This window comes from Salmo trutta, chromosome 40 (genome assembly GCF_901001165.1).
Source record: "Salmo trutta chromosome 40, fSalTru1.1, whole genome shotgun sequence".
In the NCBI taxonomy this organism is placed as follows: domain Eukaryota; kingdom Metazoa; phylum Chordata; class Actinopteri; order Salmoniformes; family Salmonidae; genus Salmo; species Salmo trutta.
In genome coordinates, this window is record NC_042996.1 from 24,325,456 (window position 1) to 24,340,397 (window position 14,942).

Genomic DNA, 14,942 nt, shown 5'->3' on the forward strand with positions numbered 1-14,942 from the left:
GGCTGATGTTTTGGTCACTTTTGAATGCTGGCAGTGCTTTCACTCTAGTGGTAGCATGAGCTAGAGTCTACAACCCACACAAGCGGCTCAGGTAGTGCAGCTCATCCAGTATGGCACATCAATGCGAGCTGTGGCAAGAAGGTTTGCTGTGTCTGTCAGCGTAGTGTCCAGAGCATGGAGGCGCTACCAGGAGACAGGCCAGTACATCAGGAGACGTGGAGGAGGCCGTAGGAGGGCAACAACCCAGCAGCAGGACCGCTACCTCCGCCTTTGTGCAAGGAGGAGCAGGAGGAGCACTGCCAGAGCCCTGCAAAATGACCTCCAGCAGGCCACAAATGTGCATGTGTCTGCTCAAACGGTCAGAAACAGACTCCATGAGGGTGGTATGAGGGCCCGACGTCCACAGGTGGAGGTTGTGCTTACAGCCCAACACCGTGCAGGACGTTTGGCATTTGCCAGAGAACACCAAGATTGGCAAATTCACCACTGGCGCCCTGTGCTCTTCACAGATGAAAACAGGTTCACACTGAGCACATGTGACAGACGTGACAGAGTCTGGAGACGCCGTGGAGAACGTTCTGCTGCCTGCAACATCCTCCAGCATGACCGGTTTGGCGGTGGGTCAGTCATGGTGTGGGGTGGCATTTCTTTGGGGGGCCGCACAGCCCTCCATGTGCTCGCCAGAGGTAGCCTGACTGCCATTAGGTACCGAGATGAGATCCTCAGACCCCTTGTGAGACCATATGCTGGTGCGGTTGGCCCTGGGTTCCTCCTAATGCAAGACAATGCTAGACCTCATGTGGCTGGAGTGTGTCAGCAGTTCCTGCAAGAGGAAGGCATTGATGCTATGGACTGGCCCGCCCGTTCCCCAGACCTGAATCCAATTGAGCACATCTGGGACATCATGTCTCGCTCCATCCACCAACGCCACGTTGCACCACAGACTGTCCAGGAGTTGGCGGATGCTTTAGTCCAGGTCTGGGAGGAGATCCCTCAGGAGACTATCCGCCACCTCATCAGGAGCATGCCCAGGCGTTGTAGGGAGGTCATACAGGCACGTGGAGGCCACACACACTACTGAGCCTCATTTTGACTTGTTTTAAGGACATTACATCAAAGTTGGATCAGCCTGTAGTGTGGTTTTCCACTTTAATTTTGAGTGCGACTCCAAATCCAGACCTCCATGGGTTGATAAATTGGATTTCCATTGATTATTTTTGTGTCATTTTGTTGTCAGCACATTCAACTATGTAAAGAAAAAAGTAGTTAATAAGATTATTTCATTCAGATCTAAGATGTGTTATTTTAGTGTTCCCTTTATTTTTTTGAGCTGTGTATATTTAAAAATCACATCACGCAAAGTATTCTGCTTTCTAGAAGGCAATCTAATAGGTACTGAGTTAGTGTAAGTTTACTGTGAATCAATTCAGGCTCCTAGCATATCAACTCCACTGTACCATGACCATGTTAAAGAGAAAGCCATGCTACCAAGCAGATACAGTGGCAAGAAAAAGTATGTGAAACCTTTGGATTTACCTGGATTTCTGCATAAATTGGTCATCAAATTTGATCTGATCTTCATCCAAGTCACAACAATAGACAAACCGTGTGCTTAAACAAATTACACACAAATTATTGTATTTTTCCTATATTAAATACATAATTTAAACATTCACAGTGTAGGTTGGAAAAAGTATGTGAACACCTAGGCTAATGACTTCTGCAAAAGCTAATTGGCATCACGAGTCCGCTAACCTGGAGTCCAATCAATGAGACGAGATTGGAGATGTTGGTTAGAGCTGCCTTGCCCTATGAAAAACACACAAAATTTTTGTTTGCTATTCACAAGAAGCATTACCTGATGTGAACCATGCCTCGGACAAAAGAGATCTCAGAAGACCTAAGATTAAGAATTGTTGACTTGCATAAAGCTGGAAAGGGTTACAAAAGTATCTCTTAAAGCCTTGATGTTCATCAGTCCACGGTAAGACAAATTGTCTATAAATGGAGAAAGTTCACCACTGTTGCTACTCTTCCTAGGAGTGGCCGTCCTGCAAAGATGACTGCAAGAGGACAGCGCAGAATGCTCAATGAGGTTAAGAAGAATCCTATAGTGTTAGTTAAAGACTTACAGAAATCTCTGGAACATGATAGCATCTCTGTTGAAGAGTCTACGATACGTAAAACAGTAAACAATAATGATGTTCATGGGAGGACACCACGGAAGAAGCCAGTGCTGTCCAAAAAAAAACATTGCTGCACATCTGAAGTTAGCAAAGGTGCACCTGGCTGTTCCACAGCGCTACGGGCCAAATATTCTTAGTTGTTTGGAAAGCACACACACACAACACTATGTGTGGAGAAAAAAAAGGCACAGCACTCCAACATCAAAACTTCATCCCAACTGTTAAGTATGATGGAGGGAGCATTGTGGTTTGTGGCTGATTTGCTGCCTCAGGGCCCGGACAGCTTGATATCTTCGCCGGAAAAATAAATTGCCAAGTTGATCAAGACATTTTGCAGGAGAATGTTAGACTATCTGCCAATTGAAGCGCAACAGAAGTTGGGTGATGCAACAGGACAACAACCCAAAACAGAAGTAAATCAACAACAGAATGGCTTCAGGAGAAAATACAAGTCCTGAAATCAACCCGATTGAGATGCTGTGGCGTGACCTCGGCATGACACCAGACATCCCAAGAATATTGCTGAAGTGAAACCGTTTTGTAAAGAGGAATGGTCAAATTCCTCCTGACCGTTGTGCAGGTCTGATCCGCAACTACTGAAAACGTTTGGTTGATGTTATTGCTGACAAAGGATGGTCAACCAATTATTAAATCCAAAGGGTCACATACTTTTTCCACCCTGCACTGTGAATGTTTACGCAGTGTGTTCAATAAAGACATGAAAATGTATAATTGTTTGTGTGTTATTAGTTTAAGCAGACTGTTTGTCCATTGTTGTGACCCAGATGAAGATCAGATCAAATTTTATGACCAATTTATGCAGAAATCCAGTTATTTCTAAAAGGGTTCACATACTTTTTCTTGCCACTGTATAACTACAATAGTATCCCACTTCAGCAGGCACACTCATCAACCAGGCAAAGGGATGTCCTGAGGCAAGGGATATAAATCGAACCCAGCATGACTACGTGGTAGCAGGTTAGCATGACTAAGCACACTACATGGTATGATGGATTAACTAACTAGGGGTTAGAGGTTATAGTTTATTCCTGATCTAGCTTTTGTTTATATCTAGTTTCCGCCAATAAAACAAAGGACTGAGAAGCACATGACATCCTGAGACCAGGTCACTGGGGATATCTGAGTGCTTGGCCAAAGTCAGGTTCTCCCTCTCCCATCCTGAAACTGAAATCCTCATACATGCATTAATCTCCTCCAGTCTTTACTGCAACTCACTACTCTCCGGCATCAACTCAAGCTCCCTCCATAAGCTCCAAAGGGTTCAAAACTCAGCAGCCTGACTTCTCACCCACACAAAGCCCTGGCAGCATCACCCATGTCCTCTGTGAACTCCACTGTCTCTCAACGAATGAATTACAAGATCCTCCTTCTGACCTACGAACCCCTTCACCACCCTGCCCCCTAGAGGTCGACCGATTAATCGGAATGGCCGATTTCAAGTTTTCATAATCTGTATTTTTGGACACCGATTTGCCGATTTGTTTATATATTTAACTAGGCAAGTCAGTTAAGAACACATTCTTATTTTCAATGACGGCCTAGGAATGGTGGGTTAACTGCCTTGTTCAGGGGCAGAACGACAGATTTTAACCTTGTCAGCTCGGGGATTTGTTTTTGCAACCTTCCGGTTACTAGTCCAACGCTCTAACCACCTGCCTTACATTGCACTCCACGAGGAGCCTGCGTGGCAGGCTGACTACCTGTTACGCGAGGGCAGCAAGAAGCCAAGGTAAGTTGCTAGCTAGCATTAAACTTATCTTATAAAAAAAATCTTAACATAATCACTAGTTAACTACACATGGTTGATGATATTACTAGTTTATCTAGCGTGTCCTGCGTTGCATATAATCGATGCAGTGCCTGTTAATTTCTCATTGAATCACAGCCTATTTCCACAAACGGGTGATGATTTAACAAGCACATTTGCGAAAAAAAAGCACTGTCGTTGTACCTAACCATAATCATCAATGCCTTCCATTAAAATCAATACACAAGTATATATTTTTAAACCTGCATATTTAGTTAATATTGCCTGCTTACATGAATTTCTTAACAATTGTATCACTTCTCTTGCTTTCCATGCAAGCAGTCAGGGTATATGCAGCAGTTGGGGCAACCTGGCTCATTGCGAACTGTGTGAAGTCCATTTATTCCTAACAAAGGCCGTAATTAATTTGCCAGAATTGTACTTAATTATGACATAACATTGAAGGTTGTACAATGTAACAGCAATATTTAGACTTAGGGATGCCATCCGTTAAATAAAATACGGAACGGTTCCGTATTTCACTGAAAGAATAAACATTTTGTTTTCGAAATGATTGTTTCCGGATTCGACCATTTTAATTACCAAAGGCTCGTATTTCTGTGTGTTATTATGTTATAATTAAGTCTATGATTTGATAGAGCAGTCTGACTGAGCGATGGTAGGCACCAGCAGGCTCGTAAGCATTCATTCAAACAGCACTTTCGTGCGTTTGCCAGCAGCTCTTCGCAATGCTTCAAGCATTGTGCTGTTTATGACTTCAAGCCTATCAACTCCCGAGATTAGGCTGGTGTAACCGATGTGAAATGGCTAGCTAGTTAGCGGGGTGCGCGCTAATAGCGTTTCAAACTTCACTTGCTCTGAGACTTGTAGTAGTTGTTCCCCTTGCTCTGCATGGGTAACGCTGCTTCGAGGGTGTCTGTTGTCGATGTGTTCCTGGTTCGAGCCCAGGTAGGAGCGAGGAGGGACGGAAGCTATACTGTTACACTGGCAATACTAAAGTGCCTATAACAACATCAAATAGTCAAAGGTATATAAAATACATATCGTATAGAGAGAAATAGTCCAATAATTCCTATAATAACTACAACCTAAAACTTCTTACCTGGGAATATTGAAGACTCATGTTAAAAGGAACCACCAGCTTTCATATGGTCTCATGTTCTGAGCAAGGAATTTAAATGTTAGCTTTTTTACATGGCACATATTGCACTTTTACTTTCTTCTCCAACACTTTGTTTTTGCATTATTTAAACCCAATTGAACATGTTTCATTATTTATTTGAGGCTAAATTAATTTTATTGATTTATTTTAACTTAATATAATACGTTATCATTCAGTATTGTTGTAATTGTCATTATTACAACAAAAAATAAAAACGGCTGATTAATCAGTATCGGCTTTTTTGGTCCTCCAATAATCGGTATCGGCATTGAAAAATCATAATCGGTCGACCTCTCCTGCCCCCCCTTACCTCTCAGACCTTCTCCACTACCAAACTACACACGCAATCCATTCCACCACAGCAGGCCACCTTGCCATTCCAGTTCAAAACTCCAGCTTCCAAGATAACGCCTTCTCTCCTAAAGGCACACCCCCCTCCTTTATGGGCAAATATTATATAATAAACCATTATGTCAAAGTAAACTTGAAGTCACGCTTCCCCATATGCTACGTCGTACTACCACCACGACATGGAAAAGCATAGGTAGATGTTGGACGTTGATGAGCTTGATGCAAAATTCCAACAAATAGAGGGTTTTATTTGAATGCTGGTGACATGATGATCGATGCATGCGCCAAAACCAGATTGCGCAAGTTTGCTATATAATCGCAACAGTTTTAGTGACAAAACCATCAGTAGATTTTTTTAAATGCGATGGAAACACATTGAACTTTAGATTTTTATTCAGTAGATGAAACGTGCAGATTTTCTTTATACATATATTAGAATATTTGCATGACAATCTGTCACAAATTGGATGGAAACCTAGCTACTGTCTGACTTGGTCATCCTGAAGAGAGAGCTACCCTGCCGGAAGCCATTGATATCACAACAGAGGCTCCAAGTAATCTAGAACAGTGCTGCCAGGGTCCTGACCAGGACCAAGAAGTCAAACCAAATCACACCGATCCTGGCCCAAGTTCACTGGCTACCGGACAACTCCAGGATCAACTTCAAAATCCTCATTATTGTATTTAAAGCCTTGAATGGATTAACCCCCACCTACATCAGCGACCTCATCTCAGTCAGTGAGACACCTCGGATTCTCCGCTTAAGCCACTCCCTACTACTTAAAAACCCCAAGAAACATCTCAGAACTATGGGGGCCTTCTGCTCCCTTGCCCCTCTATGGAATGCTCTCCCTGACCTTCTGAGAGCCTCTTCATCACTTAGAACTTTTACGGCCTTAAAATGTGTTGTACATTTTAATTGTATATATTGTAAAATAAATAAATAAATCCTCCGTAGAGCTTTGACATAACTATGTAATGAAAAGCGCTATACAAATTAAATGTATTATTACAATAATAACAACATATTGGGTTTCCCAATGCAGATAAAGTAACAACTTGGAAAAACCTACCCTCATTATCAGGACTCTGTCCATTGGTCTTCACGCCCTCTGCCTCCCCAGCTTTACTCCTTTCTGGATGGGAGGGAGAAGAGTGCGAATAGGAGTGGTGGGACGCCCTCCTCAGGCCGAAGCTCAACTCGCTGCGCACGTCGTTGATGGTCTTCTTGAGCAGCTTGAGGCGTTTGGAGCGTGACGGGCTGGACTTCATGGAGAATGTCAGGTCCAGTTTCTCCAGCAGCTCTTTCAGCTGCTCCTCCAGAGGCATGTGCTGCCGGTTGGCTGGGACCAATAACTGGTCCACTGGGAAAGGACACCAAGATAACACTGTCATTGGGAGACATTTGCTTGATGTTAATTTAAACAATGTGTAGCCTAGGTAAGTAGAATTATATTGAGGATCCAGATTAAGCAAACTGCTAGACAAAAATTCTCAAAAGAGCATCTCAATTGAAAGTGCCTCTTAGACCAGGAATATGCTTTATTAATTTGGATCTTTGCAAACACTGCCGTCTGTTCCAGTATTCTATATTGACTGATCTATATCTATCTATCTATATCTATATCTATATCTATATATATATATATATATATCTAAACTCTTCATCTTGCTAGGCCTACCGTCCTCCCAAGAAAACGGTGGAGGCACTTCGATCTTGGGCGGTTCGGGCAGGTGCATCCCGCTGTCTTTCTCGAAGCCGATTCGTTCCACATCCCTCCGCGTCTTCCTGATCAAAGCCCCACCCTGGTCTCGGAGACGGGCGGCTGCCCGGTGGAAGAAGGTATCCTTACAGTTGTACTTCATGCAGTTGAAGATGATGAGATTGAAGTCAGACTCAAAATCATCCAGGTTGCTGTAGGCCTGGTCGTCAATGCGTTTCCTCATAGTGGAGAAATCCATGGGGTTCTTGATGTGGTCAAGGTAGTCAGGCACCTACAGGTTTAATGATAGACAGAGATACAAAAACATCTGAAAGTCAGCACCTACAGGGCATTGAGATGTAAATGTAAAATCCAGTCTGATATCTTTTGGGGAAAACTTTGAGGATTTTAAAATCAGCCCAAATGAGATGGGCCAGATGCTATGCTAGGAGGAGAATGAAGAATTGAGATATAAATCTACTATAGTAAACAAAATAAAATCATTGAAGTTAAAAAATATATATAATTACATTTTAAATAAAAATATAAAAACTGAAAAGGCATAAGCAGCATCTCAACTCTAGTCTGGCCAGACTCCTGACTTCAAAGAATGTTTGATTTTTTTATTTTACCTTTATTTAACTAGGCAAGTCAGTTAAGAACAAATTCTTATTTTCAATGACGGCCTAGGAACAGTGGGTTCAGGGGTGGGAACGACAGATTTGTACCTTGTCAGCTCGAGGATTCGAACTTGCAACCTTTCGGTTACTAGTCCAACACTCTAACCACTAGGCTACCCTGCCGCTCTAGGCTACCCTGCCGCTCTAGGCTACCCTGCCGCTCTAGGCTACCCTGCCGCTCTAGGCTACCCTGCCGCTCTAGGCTACCCTGCCGCTCTAGGCTACCCTGCCGCTCTAGGCTACCCTGCCGCTCTAGGCTACCCTGCCGCTCTAGGCTACCCTGCCGCTCTAGGCTACCCTGCCACTCTAGGCTACCCTGCCACTCTAGGCTACCCTGCCACTCTAGGCTACCCTGCCACTCTAGGCTACCCTGCCACTCTAGGCTACCCTGCCACTCTAGGCTACCCTGCCACTCTAGGCTACCTTGCCGATGTTAGGGTTAATGAAGTTGATAATGATGGGGGCTGTGCTTTTACTGCTTGATTCTCTGTGTCTGCACCCACATGTGCAGCCCCAGAGCACCGCCCCCTTACATTGTAACTATTGGATTTATAAATCCAAACAACAAGAGGTTTAAACTCACCGGCGGGGACGTTTGAGAGAACCAATAAAAGCTTGATCAATTTCTGGCCGAATATTACATTATCAAACGGACTACTGTCCAGACCAGTGGCTCTCCCTCGCTGTGTACCACGCGAGTCGCGTCAGCAAGAATACCTCAACTCTCCAACATCTCAGGCCGTATGTAGATGTTATAGTAAGAGCTGCTCTCCTAACCATGGTAAGTAAGCCTTACCTCTTTGATGTCGACAGGATGAGCAAAGATCAAGGACTGGTCTCTCTCCTGTAGCTGTTCCAGCACAGACCTGAGCAGGATACTGAAGGGAGTCAGCTGGACCTCCAACAGGCTCTGCTGCAGCTTCATCTGAGGACACACAGGGGACCGTTAGCATCATGATGTACTGTAAATGCCTGCTGAACCATGGAGGGGGAAAGAGAGGGGGGAGGACCTGCAGCTCCAATTTATACTATACTACTAATTGTCTTATAGTTGGCTTGTTAGCTATATTTATGCATTGTTGGCTTGCACGGACAGCTACAGTTATCTAACCTACCTCTTCTCTCTTGAGTTTCTCCCTCTTGCGTATGAGCTCCAGCAATAGCCTGGCTCTCTCCAGGTCATGTCTTAGACGATGCCACTCCTTGAGCTGCTCCTTCAGAGCCCGGCTCTCCTCCTCACTCTCCTTCTGTGGGAATCACACAAATCAGGACTTCTAAAACATTGCAGACATGTACAGTTAAAAAAAACAATATCACCAACATTAGGGTTAGAAAACAGTGGAATTGTTAATCATGCAAGGAGAGCAGTGGAGCTCTCATTTATACAAACAATCATATGCCTCTGGGCAGTTTTGGCCTGTTCTCTTTGACACTGCTATGGTAATAAGGAGAGGGGTATCTTATAATGATAGGAGTGTGAGAGGGAATTGAGTGTACCAGCCAGGGGATGAGAATTGTGTCAGAAACAGGGGGACAAGAGTGCTTGACCGTCTAACTGACCGGCTGTGCAGCATGGGTCTTCTGGAGGGACTGTTGGCTGGACTGTAGTCGTCTGATGAGGGGTACTCCGTTCCTCGCCTGTCTCTTTAGAGTCCAGTAGTTTAGAGCCAGCTCCACAAACACCTTCTTTTTCTGCATAGACACCCGGTTGAGGATGGTGTTTAACCTGGGAACAGATGGAGAAGATATTCATGATTTTTTTTTTTTTAAATGTTGCTTATTGAAGTAATGTCCAGGTCTGAAATTGAATAACATGTTTTTTCACTTTAAGTCCTGACCTGGGGTGTAGGGTTTGAGCATAGCCTGAGGATAGGGAGGGGCAGTTCCTCTTGTTGTTCCATAGCTAAGCACTATGGTCTTTTAGTGGATGCGAGCTTCAACTGGAAGCCAGTGAAGTGTGCAGAGGAGCGAGGTGACATGAGTGAACTTGGGAAGGTTGAAAACTAGGCAGGCTGCTGCATTCTGGATAAGTTGCAGGGGTTTGATGGCACAAGCGGGGAGCCCAGCCAACAGCGAGTTTGCCCCGTCTGATTCTCTATTTTTGCATATTTTACACTGAATTATCAGATCTTCAACCAAAACCTAATATTAATATCAACAGCAAGCATTTGGTTGCAGTCATTGCAGCTAAAGGTGGCACAATCCGTTGAGTGGAAGAGGGCAATACATTTTTCAAACAGGGACATTGGGTATTGCATAATTTTGTTAATTAAATAAATGAAATAATTATCAACATTGTTATTTCATATTAGGTTTTGGTTGAAAATCTAATAGCATTCAGTGTAAAAAATGACAGAAAATTTGAATGGGGCAAAAACATGTCACGGCACTGTATTGTGTATTGTCACATTTACTGATACGTCTGATCATCTGCAAATTATGAAAATCATGCTTAGATGAATGGTGAGTGAATCTACCTTTGGGGAGGAAAGCTAGGCACAGCCACGGGTGGGACCTCTTCCTCTGGCTCCACCTTCTTGCTCTTCCTCTTCCTGCCTTTCGTCAGTGCATTGGCGCCCCTCATCTTCTCCCCTTTCAGAGGGGAACACAATCCATTTTTGGGTTTGGCGTCCTCGTAGATGGTGAGGGGTCTTTTGACCGAGCTATTGGGGGTGTGAGCCCCACAGTAAGCAGTCTTCTTCACCGAAAACGTTGGTTCGCCGGTCTCTGTAAACTCCTTGATTGGTTCCATCTTCATAAAGAGTCCTGCTTTCTGAGCACAGCTGACGTGGAAGGCGGTGTAGCAGTTAGCCTTGTGACACTGGATACAGGCCCCCACCCCCTTCTCCTTACAGAGGTAGCAGGTGAGCTTCCAGCGGGCGGACGGTATGTTGCTGACTCCGTCGATGGGCTCGATGAAGACTGTGTTGGAAAACCCTACCTCCGGCACCCACAGGGCGCACACCACATGACCCCAGCGGTCATCGTCAGTCTTTTTCACTGCTCCACCTTTGTTAGGACACAGTATGCAGCCTGCAGGCTGGGTGGGCGACTGGAGGCAGTGCCGGCATAGCCACTGTCCCTCTGGGATGTAAGGGACACCGTAACACTCTTGGTGCACAGCCAAGTTGCACATGTCACAGAAGAGGATGACGTTGCTGTCCTGGCCGTCTCCGTCCATGCAGATGCAGCAGACAGCATCCTCGTCTATGGTCAGCTTGTCCTGGCCCTGGCTCACCTTCTCCATCTGTGTCTCTTTCTCAAAGCGGTCCACCAGGAACTCAAACACGTTGTGGGACACCTGGTGGATGGAGGGAGAACAGTAAGCATTTGCACATGTATTGTAGTATTAATTCTACATTGTTGACTATTGTTGTGTTGTATTATTTTCTTAGCCTGTGATCCATTTGTTTTTCTTTCTTTTGGGGGAGGGGGGAGCTAGCCTGAGTGTCAGTGTTTCTGCTCTCTTGTCTAGTTGGCAAAAGAGTAGAAACAGACTGAAATCAAATCCAAGTTTATTAGTCGCATACACAGTTTAGCAGATGTTACAGTGGCTGCAGCGAAACACTTATGTTACTAGCTCCTAACAATGCAGTACAATGTCAAAGTTCACAAATAATCAAAAAAATGTATGAATAAATAAAATTAAAATACAAGAAATACCAGAATTAGTCCAATTAACCGTAATACCACTAACAGTAATCCAAATGCAATCTATGCGTATATACACCAGATAGCATTCTTAGTATATGTACAGCGGTAGCTATACACTGAATGTACAAAACATCAGGAACATCTTTTCTAATATTGAGCCACACCCCATTTTGCCCTCAGAACAGCCTCAATTCATTGGGGAATGGACTCCACAAGGTGAAGAAAGCATTCCACAGGGATGCTGGCCTATGTTGACTGCAATGCTTCCCAATGTTGTGTTAAGTTGGCTGGATGTCCTTTGGGTGGTGGCCTATTGGTGATACACACAGGAAACTGTTGATCGTGAAAAATCCAGCAGCGTTGCAGTTCTTGTCACACAAACCAGTGCGCCTGTCACCTACTACCATAACCAGTTCAAAAGCACTTAAATATTTTGTCTTGCCCATTCACCCTCAATGGCACACATACACAATCCATGTCTCAAGGCTTAAAAAATCCTTCCTTAACCTGTCTCCTCCCCTTCATCTACACTGATTGAAGTGGATTTAACAGGTGACATCAATAAGGGATCATAGCTTTCACCTGGTCAGCATCATGGAAAGAGCAGGTGTTCCTAATGTTTTGTGCACCGAGTATCAGAGCGAGCAAGAATCCAGTATAAAAATAAATATGCAGTGTATAAAGAGTAACTAAAATGCAATGTACAGCACTAGAAATATTATAATATGCTGTCAAGAATACAGTATTTAAATACACAGTACAAAACCCCATGGAAAAAATTATTGACTGGCACCCAGGCTACAGGGGAGCAGCCTCACCATGAACTTTCGTACTTATGAAAAGGTGTAATTTAAAAAGAGAAGGCCTACCTGACTGACGCCCTCACTCCTCCTCTTATCATTAACTACTTCCAGCCAGGCGTAGTCCTCCTCATCCATATCATACTCCACCTCCTCATCCAACTCCTCTGACGTCTTCTCCACATACTTATAGTACACTGGGGGCCTCCTGGGGACCGCTGGTAGGTTATACTCCACAGTCCGGATCTTGGCCTCTGGAAGTGTCTGTACTGGTGATGCTGTAGCTCCATGTGTTGTGTGGTTCTGTGCGACCGCAGCTGCACTTCTCTTCTCCTGGTTGTTTTTTAACCGGACGGAGCGCATTAGCGTCTGCTGAGGCTTCTCCATGTTCTCCTTGTTGCTGGTGCACTCCATAATCTCCTGAGCCGTAGGGTCATCATCCGAGATCACGTCCAGCTTGTCGTAGATGCTGATCCGGTGCATCCGGCCATCAATCTCCATGTCCACCATGCGCTGGGCCTGGGCATAGGTCAGAGTCTGTTTGTTGGGGGATGGCTGGATGGGGGAGGGCGGCCGCTGGGGCTCGGGGACCCTGTGGTACCGAGCCTTCTTCCTCATCCTCAACACCTGAACAGCTGCAAGGAGAAGAGAAGCAGGTACATAGAGGAGTCTATATCACAACACAATAAAGTAAACAAGCATGGGGATGACAACAGAAGCAGACATAGATTACCATCACAATACATTAAGTCATTAAGTTAAAAAAAAACTTTACAAATAGTTTATTTTTGACTGGTTTTACCTCCTAAGGGTGTGGTAACGGAGACAAACACCAGGACAATGTAAACAAGCATCAATTGGTGAAGGTATTTGAATAGATAGATAGCTGGAAGCTGGCCTGTTGATCGACAATGTGTGATATAAGTTTGAGGATTTAAATTTCCATAGCATTGTTGAATTTTAATTAGTTTACATTAGAAACTATAATGTATACTTGTGAGTGGAAATGGGGACTGAGTGAGTAGAGCATCTGCTGAGACATATGAATAATAAAGTGTCTCACTAAAAAGCATGAGGGACAAGGGGATAGTAGTGATTTGAGGGAAAAGGCATGGCTTGTGTTCAAAAGAAACTCAGGTTTCCCATGACAGAAAAAGTATGAGATAACTGCTAATGTTATCACCACCGCTGCAGTGCAGGCAGCTGATGACAAGATAAGAGTTAAATTAAAAGTTTGAACAACAAACAAGAAATGCATGGGTTTGTATGGAGAATGTGGTCCGTTTTGGAGTGGATGATGGATGTATAAATACTGTCTGGTTATTCTTAAGAATCATTCAAGATGAGACTGCAAGAGTCCGCAGTAAATCACACAGGGCCTAAACATTACAACACAAGATAGACACAGGAAATGTTTTGGGTTGCAGAGACAATCTAAAATGTCTAATCAAAAACGTTTGCTGTGCCAGAGAGGACAAATTGTTCACACAGCCTGCGTAAAGCAAGGGGAGTGTTAATTTGTGCCCTTTAAAATTGTGCTAACTTTGTTGCGCCTAGGAGTGGCAGGCAACTGAGCCAAGCCCCCCCCACCCACCAAACTATAAAACTGCACCATGATAAATTGCACCATTTAATTTACCGCGTTCCGAGGATGTCATGGTTCTTTCTAGAAAACGAGCAGCTGGCTGAAGAAACAGAACAGCGATAACAACGAATAGCGCAAAAAAGATGAAGCCAGTGTGGGCTAGTAGCTAACAATAACATTACTGTAGCTACTAATGCTAGTTACGGTTAGCTAACAACCTAACGTTAGCAAATGGCGTCAAACAAAACAGGGCAACGGAGCCCTTTAAACGTGTATTGCGCTTCCTACAACACATGCATAATTCATCAGTTACTGACCGACTATGCTCTTCATAATCCATGATAAAATGCATCGGAAAAAATAACCCAAAAAAAGCACATACCTTAGAACTAGAAACAGCTTTGCTGGTTGAAGATAGTAGCTTGTCAACAGCCTTTGAAAGCAATGGCGATGTGGCCTGCTCAGTGGCTGTAATTCCGTACACAATGTTCTTATCCAGCGGAAGATGCTTAGGCTTTTTCAGTAATAAAGGAGACGAATGCAGTTGGGAGCCCTCTGCGTCTTGTTAAATACTAGATTGGGTTCTATCATGCGCATAAAAGCATTTGTTCAAGGATCTGAATTGGCTTCTTCCCTATAGCCTGGAACCGTTTTGAGGCTGCAACTGCAAGCTCGAGCTCTCCCCCCACAACAATGCAGTGCACGAGCGTTGTCCCACCCGCTACGCACGACGCAACTACGTACACTATAGGTCATGTTGTAGTGTAGGTACACAGATTATACACACAGATAGAACAATGAGCTCGATATTCATCGGATGTGTAACTCTGACGCATCCGGTTGGAGTTTAACACTCACTACCAAATATGGTGATGAGAGGAAGCCCAGTGGCCGGCAGTGGGAGTAGATGGAGCGAGATGGATTTTGGCCGACATTCTGCAAATTTGCTCATCGATGAAACATTTGAACTCCATACAGTTGTATGTTTCCAAGAATCTGTAACAAACAGAGTAGACTTTAGCCTTTGCCAAA

The 14,942-nt window shown here is 44.2% G+C and overlaps 1 protein-coding gene across 3 annotated transcripts in view; it reads right to left on the reverse strand.

Annotated features, from left to right (window-relative positions):
- brd1a (bromodomain containing 1a) overlaps positions 1-14,676 on the reverse strand; it is a 31,084-nt gene extending 16,408 nt beyond the window's left edge. The window contains exons 1-8 of one of the 3 annotated variants that reach the window (XM_029742004.1): positions 14,293-14,676; positions 12,395-12,960; positions 10,349-11,172; positions 9,432-9,597; positions 8,987-9,115; positions 8,668-8,796; positions 7,171-7,483; positions 6,562-6,852 (exon numbers count right to left, since the gene is read on the reverse strand). In XM_029742004.1, coding sequence (XP_029597864.1) covers positions 6,562-6,852; positions 7,171-7,483; positions 8,668-8,796; positions 8,987-9,115; positions 9,432-9,597; positions 10,349-11,172; positions 12,395-12,943 — 2,401 coding nt within the window. In that variant the 5' untranslated portion in view covers positions 12,944-12,960; positions 14,293-14,676. Of the gene's footprint in view, positions 1-6,561; positions 6,853-7,170; positions 7,484-8,667; positions 8,797-8,986; positions 9,119-9,431; positions 9,598-10,348; positions 11,173-12,394; positions 12,961-14,292 lie in introns of all 3 variants that reach the window. The other 2 variants (XM_029742003.1, XM_029742002.1) reach the window with 2 other exon arrangements.
- Between the last annotated feature and the right edge of the window lie 266 nt (positions 14,677-14,942).